We start from the raw sequence: 7,309 nt of genomic DNA on the forward strand, positions 1-7,309 counted from the left end.
CGCCTGGGCCTGGGGTGAGGGCCATCAGTTTGCACACAGACACCAGGCAGGAGGGAAGAGACGGGCTGGGCAGGCAGAGGTGCAGCCCATGGAGGTGTTGACACAGAGGGGTCACATGGATGCACAGACCTGCGGCTGGCCCAGCAGCCCAGGTCGAGGGTACGCGTGGTCAGAGAGGTGCCTGGTCCACCCTGTGTGCATGGGTGTCTGTTCACGTCCTCCTTGGGGTCCTCAGTGCCCATCACTGAACTCTGCTGCCTGTGACATTGTTGCTGAGCGTCTCCTGTCCCCCACCTGGATCTGCACAGAGGCCACGCCGGGCCAGATCCTTGTCCCTGAGTTGGTGGGAGTGCGTGGGGACCCAGCCGATGTCTGCCACGTGAGTCAGCGCTTCACAGCTCAGTCTGTCCTGGTCTGGGCTCCCCTGTCCTTCCCACTGCCCTGTGTTTATGAGGCAGTGGGGGCTCAGGGGTAGAAATCTCACCTTCCAGGCAGGAACCCCGGGTTCAGTTCCTGGCCAATGCACCCCATGTGCAGCCACCACCCGTCTGTCAGTGGAGGCTTGAGTGTTGCTATGATGCTGAACAGGTTTCAGGAATCTTCCAGACTAGGAAGAAAGGCCTGGCAATCTACTTCCAAAGAATCAGTCAGTGAAAACCGTATAAATCACAGAAGTCTGATCTGCAGCCGATCACGGGGATGGCGCGGGACTGGCAGCGTTTAGTTCCAGTGTGCTCGGGGTTGCTATGAGTCGAGGCCAATTCCATTTAGAGTCACATCTCATTGTTGCTATTTGAGCCTCAGAAGCTGCTTCTCCTGAGCCCCGTCCTTCTTCCAAAGGTGAGAGCCGCCTTCAAGCACAAAACCAAGATCTGGTCCCTCACCAGCAGCTCCGCCCGCAGCACCCACGCGAAGCCCTTCAGCTCTGACATCGTGAGTGGCTTCAGCACCTCCTCTAGCCCCACTGTCTGCTTCGACCTCCTGAATGCCCCCTCCCTCCCCGCGCTGACCTGCTGCCTGGCCAGCTTCCGAGGGCTCTGCTCTCTGTCTGCCGCCCTGCGAGCTGGCTCAGGGCTGCTTCCTGGGGCCTCACAGGCAATGCAAGCTGACTCTTAACCCCCCACTCCTCTGCCCTTTGTGGCCCTGAGCTGGGCCAGCAGCTGCAGGTGGGGTGGAGGCAGGTTTTGCGGTGCTGGCTGGTCTTGTTCCGCCCTTCATGCCTGATGCATGCCTTCAGGCTCCATATGCATGGGGCTAGGGCACCCACGGCAGGTCCCCAAGGCCGGGACCTCTGCGCTGACATCAGCTGACTGGGAGGTAGACCCCGACGTGCTGATGGAGCACCACGGGAGCACAGCGGCCCGTGCACAGCCCTGCCTGGGGGAGTGCGTCCGCTGCATCAGCCCCCCACTTAGGGATACCTGAGAAATCAGGTTCCCATGTCTCAGGGTCTAAACAAGCCTCTCGTCTTTCAACGACTGCCCTGACCCACTCCCTCCTGCCCTCCAGATGCAGGCAGGGCCCTTGGTAGCCTGGCACAGACCTAGTCAGGCATTGTTACTGCACAGTGCCTCCTGCCTGTCACTTAGGTCCTCCATCAGGAAGCCCTCCTGGACCACACTGTTTCATGGGTGCCCACACCCCATTTCATCACCATACTCCTGCCACCACCTGCAGTGGTTGATTTGTTTGTTAATGACCACTATCTGCCCCCCACCCTGGAATGTAGACTCTGGTAGACTTGTTCCCACTGTAACCCCATGGCCTACAGCAGTGCTCAGCACAGGGTATGCGCCATATATAAACGTTAAACAGATGTATGGACAGGTGGACAGATAAATGAATGAGTGACTGGAGAGATGAATAGATGAATGAGTGGATGGACAGATGGATGAATGGTTAGATAAAGAGATGGATAGATGAATGAGTGAATGGGAGATGGATGAATGAATGCACAGATGAATGATTAGATGGAGAGATGAACAAATGAATGAACAGATAGATGAATGAGTGAATGACCAGATGGATGGGTGAATGAGTGAATGACCAGATGGATGGATGAATGAATGAACAGATGGATAGATGAATGAGTGAATGACCAGATGGATGAATGGATAAATGATTAGAAGAAGAGATGAACGAATGAGTGAATGACCACATGGATGGATGAATGAATGAATGGACAGATGGCGAGGTGAACGAATGGATGAACAAACAGATGGATAGATGAATGAGTGAATGACCAGATGGCTGGATGGATGAATGAATGAATGAGTGAATGCAGACCACACTGGGACAGGGTGAGCCCTCACCGCAGAACTGGAGTCAGAAACAGGAAGTGAGAGGAAGTGAGATGGAGCCGGGCCGTGGAGAGACCGGCCCTCAGTTGAACTTCCCTGGCAAGGAGGGCCCCCAGGGCTCTGGCCTGGGAGCTCCGCACTCACAGGGCGGGTCTGGGGGGCAGAGTCTTCACCCTCTCCCCTCTGTGGTTTGCAGATGAGTGGGGCCCGTCCAGCCACGGCCTCCTCGAAGTTCAGCCCCTGGGACAAGAGCAGCCTCTCTGCCCACCGCGTGGACCTGTCCGCTGTGTGAGAGGGCTGCCCACCGGCCTTCACCCTGGACACCACCACAGACTCACTCTACCTTTGTGGGGCCTGGAGTAGGAGTCACGGCCTGGGACAGTGTCACCTGTGACCCCCCTGTGGGGTGCCCACGCCTCGGTTCACTGCTGACTCGGGCTGCGTGGCCACGAGGGGCTGTGGGCCGTGGTTTCCTGAGGAGGTGACTGAGGACAGAAGGTGACCAGCTGCAAGGCCGCGCCTCCCATCACCTGGCTGCGTCACGGCGCGTGCACTGCACACCAGCCCAGGGCATTGTGAGCACCGGGGGGACTGGACACCAAGCAAGAGGTGGCCTGCGAGTATGGCAGAGGTCCCCGCACCCCCACAGCCCCCACGCACCCCCACACACCCCACAGGCGTCGGGGGTGGCATGGCGTGGGGAGAGTACCAGGAGGCTCGCAATCTGTTGAATTCACCCCATGCTCTCCACGCTGGGCACCTCACCTGTGTACACGTCCCAGTTGTCCCCGTCGGTGAGTGGACGCACGGCCAATGTGAAGACCCCCCAGACAGCACCCTGTCTCCTGGTTCCCAGCACTTTTGTGTGCAGAGCCCCCCAGCTGACTGCCGCCTGTGCTTGGCGCCCGTCCCCATCACTCCGATTTCTAAACCCACTCCCCAGAGCCCCTGTCTCATCACTCACAGCCCTTTCTATCCCAGGGAGCAGTCCCAGCCGGGGGCAGGGGGAGGAGGCGCTCCATTTCACATCCCCGTAAGGGTGTTGCGTGCCAAGGAGAGGCCACCTTCTCCCTGACCGCCAGCCCACACTGAGGAGGTGCCAATGGTTCCCCCACCCTTGGCTGACCGGTGGCGCCAGGCGTGAAACAGTAGCCGTGTCTTGGGTGTCGATGTTAATTATGGACTCACCCCTTAGGGGTGGGATCATTGCTACAGCCGTGTGCGGGTGAGCTCCTGGGGTACAAGGCGGGGCCCCAGGCGTGAGCCAGAGAACCATGTACTTGGGAACGGGCTGTGGAGACTCGTACTGGGACGGTGGCGTTCATCGGGTTTGCAAATGCACGGTTGAGATGTGGAACCCTGGTGTTCATACTGGAAAATCTTCCTTTAGAACTGTGAGCGTATGTCGCCTGAGCCCCTTCCCCACCCCCACACACCTGCCTGACTTCAGGTGCAGTTCTGGGGACCTTTCTGTCTTCGTCCGTCAGTTCTTGGTGTGACTCACCTCGGTCACATGGAGTGTCCCGGGGCTAATCTTTGGGTGTCCTTCAGCACGGAGCCTGCGTGAAGTGGCCCCGCGTGCATCAGTGACCCAGTGCACTGAGATGCTGTCACCCTGCGTGTGCTGAGGGGAGTCCTGGCCCAGGCGGCAGAGCCCCTGTGCAGACCCTGTAGCTACTGGGCAGTGGGAGTGGGCCCAGCCCTGCCCCAGGATCCCTTGCGATTCCAGAAACACGCGTGACACGATATCGGATCGTTCTCATGCCTGCGAGCACCTGCAGGTGACAACACTGTATTCACAAGTCTTACACTTGGTGTTTTTTCTCTTAGTTAGTTTTTTGTGAAGCAAATCAAGTGAGGAACTGCCTTTATTTCCGACAGAATTCTTCGTGTTTTAACTCTCAGCATATCCACTCCATATAGCTAATATATCAAGAGAAATAATGAATGAACCCTGTCTAAACCTGGTATTTCTGTCGAATGAAAGTAGTGCACTTTATTTATAGGCTGACATACCTTGGTTCCTGCCGTGCTTTATTATCCACACATCGTTTGGCCACAGAGAAGAAGGTAGGATTGTGTGTTGGACGTAGATTGTGGCACAGGGAAGATGGTGAAGACCACTCAGTATCAAAAGTATGTTATGATTTTATTAAACAAAGCTTTACTGTCCTTAAAATGATGTGTGGTCTTTGAAGTCTTCACTAGTGGAAGGAGGGTGGGACGGTGAGTCTCTGAATAGAAATCTAAAGACAAAGACACGTGGGTAAACTCGCAGACATTGTGGAGCACCTGCCGAGTACTGTCCGATACAGTGCTGGAGGATGAGCCCCTAGGGTGGAGGGCACTCAGAACACACAGGGGTTGCAGCAGTGGACTCAAACGTACTAATGATCATGAGGAGGGCGCAGGACCCCCGGGGTGATGTTTCCTTCTGTCATACCCAGGGTGGCTGTGAGTCAGAGCCAGCTCTACAGCAGCCAACAACAATTGAGTAACCAGCACGTTCTAGCTCGGGGGGCGCGGGGGCATGGGGGCGCCCGTGCTCTCTCAGGACCTTACCTGTCAGGGATGGGTGTGGACATGGACCCGTGGGGGACAGGCAGGCGTGGCGAAGATGGGAGGAGGAGAAAGGAGGAATGGAGGGATCCCTGAGGCCCTTTGTTTGACCCAGGTTCTATTTACTGTGCGGCGTTCTGTCGCTTCTTCCAAGGAGACAAACAGAAGCTCAGCCGTACACCACTCCGCAGACACATTCGTCCATTTCTCTACCATATCACATTTGTGCCCTTGTCCACAGGCAGACGTGATTTACACCGTCCTACATCAGTGTCTGCTGTTCAGTCATCTGTTTGAATTTAGTCTTCTCTCATAAACCACCTTCCACATTACTATAGATTGTTCCTAAATATACAGCCCCTTGAAATCGGAGTATATATACAGCAGTCAATTGGATATATTTTACTGCAGCCTTGCACTATTTACAGTTAGCTTATTTCTGTGCGTGTGTGTATATGTAGATATCTCAATATTTTCCATATACAAGCACATATATCTTACTTATATATGTTATATGCTTATATTTTATACATGTGGATATTGATGTTCTTGTCCTTCTGTCTTTTTCCCCCTCATGTCGGTTATTTTCCAGGTTAAATTTCAGAACTGGGATTCTGCATCAAATAGAGTATATGAGTTCACAACTCTTGACACGTTTTGCCAAATTGTTTTCCAAAATGATTCCTGGGCCAATTCTCACTGCCAGTAGTAACTTACTGGTATTCTCTTTTCTTGAAATGTTACTAGCAAAGAGAGTTATGAGTCTGCTGGTTCAATATGTGTGACACACTGCATGTCCTCAGGAAGGACACTGGGCTCTGTCTCTCACCCACCTGGCTCAGTGTCTCAGCTCAAGGCCTCTCCGACCTCCCTGTTCTGTGTCCCCCCAGCTCTAGCCTGCTTCCTTCTCAACAGCTGTGTCTAATTTCTGCATTGGTGGGTTATCTCTCCCTTCACTGTGCCTCTCTCTGGACTGGGTGCTCTGAGGGCGGGGCTGGCTCTGTCTTGCTGTGTGTTGTGCCCTCAGTGCCGAGGACAGAGGCTGGCTCCTGGTGGAGCTCACAACGTCCGTGGGGGTGGCATGTGACCAGGCTCGTCTGCGCTGGGCACCTGGGTGATTACACACCCTGGACGCAGTGAATGGGCAATGTTGTTGTTGTTGGGTGCTGTTGAGTCGATTTCCACTCAGAGCGACCCCGTGTGACAGAGTAGAACTGCCCCGTGGGGTTTTCTAGGCTGTGATCTTTATGGGAGCAGATCTCCAGGTCTTTCTCCCGAGGAATCGCTGGGTGGGTTCGAACCGCAGATTTCAGTTAGCATCCGAGCATTTCCTGTCGTGCCACCAGGGCTCCTTGAGCGCACGATAACAGCGCATCATCATCCCCAGAGAGGAAGTGTCCTCCCATCTGAATACACTGGAACATAACGAGCTTCAATCCCCATTCGGCGGCGTCACTCTGCGCTAAGATCATGCACAAGAGCAGGAGGATGGAGACGGTGCTTAGAGGGTCTGAGTGCTTATAACGCCAGGTAATCCCAATGCCACTCCGTGAATTGTGTTCAGTTCTTGAAAACTGAAATTGACTTTGATGTCCTCTGAGAGCTTTGGTGCATCTTTAATCCACATGGGGACCCGTTGGCTCTTCTCTGCTCTCGGCGAGAGTGCTGGGGTCGGCACATTTCCACTCCCAGCCCTCCCCACCTCCCGCGGCCCTGGGTCCACAACATGGCAGGGGCTGTTGTTTGGGGCTCCCTCTGCAACCAGACGACTCCCCGCATTTGCTCTGCATCCACCGGACCCTCGCCTGGTGCCGTTCTGGGGGGACATGGAACGTGGGGGCCAGCACCTTCCTTTGGCCTCTTGCCGTACCGTCCCATAAGTGAGCAGGGGCTTGGCCTCACTCTGGGTCTGGCTCCTTGTCCTAATTGACCACCTGGACACCTGGCCCCTCAGCCCTCCCGCCCATCTCCTGACACCTGGTACGTTGGATATCTGGCCGGCTGTTGCGTCAGAAACTTTGGAAACGCTTGGGACTTTAATGGATTTCCACCCAGAACATACGTGAGAGGTTTATCCCTGTTCTGATACCCTGCTCAGCGTGTGAAGGACAGGGGAGGAGGGAGCGGGGCCCAGCGTGGCCTCACAGGCAAACGCCCTGCCAGTAACGCCAACTCAGGGACAGTGTCCCCTGCTCCCACCTTGGCAAGCTGTCCACAGCTCCATGACCCTGCCCTGCTCCAGGGGAGCATCACACATCACTTCCAGGTGAAGAACTGGAAAAGCTCCAGGGACATCACTTTCCCTTCAGTCAGTAACAGACCCTGTCCTGAGGGTCCTGGCCTCACCTCACTGTAAGTAACAGACCCCACCCTGGGGGTCCTGGCCTCACCCTGTGTCAGTAACAGACCCCACCCTGGGGGTCCTGGCCTCACCCTGTGTCAGTAACAGA

At 55.4% G+C, this 7,309-nt stretch overlaps 1 protein-coding gene across 1 annotated transcript in view; it reads left to right on the plus strand.

Moving 5' to 3' along the window:
- The window catches only part of ADGRD1 (adhesion G protein-coupled receptor D1), a 107,161-nt gene extending 104,569 nt beyond the window's left edge, over nucleotides 1-2,592 (plus strand). Inside the window, exons 24-25 of the mRNA XM_004385050.1 lie at nucleotides 841-933; nucleotides 2,497-2,592. Coding sequence (XP_004385107.1) covers nucleotides 841-933; nucleotides 2,497-2,592 — 189 coding nt within the window. The remainder of the gene's footprint in view (nucleotides 1-840; nucleotides 934-2,496) is intronic.
- Nucleotides 2,593-7,309: the final 4,717 nt, after the last annotated feature.

Source organism: Trichechus manatus, unplaced genomic scaffold (genome assembly GCF_000243295.1).
Source record: "Trichechus manatus latirostris isolate Lorelei unplaced genomic scaffold, TriManLat1.0 scaffold00131, whole genome shotgun sequence".
NCBI classification, from domain to species: domain Eukaryota; kingdom Metazoa; phylum Chordata; class Mammalia; order Sirenia; family Trichechidae; genus Trichechus; species Trichechus manatus.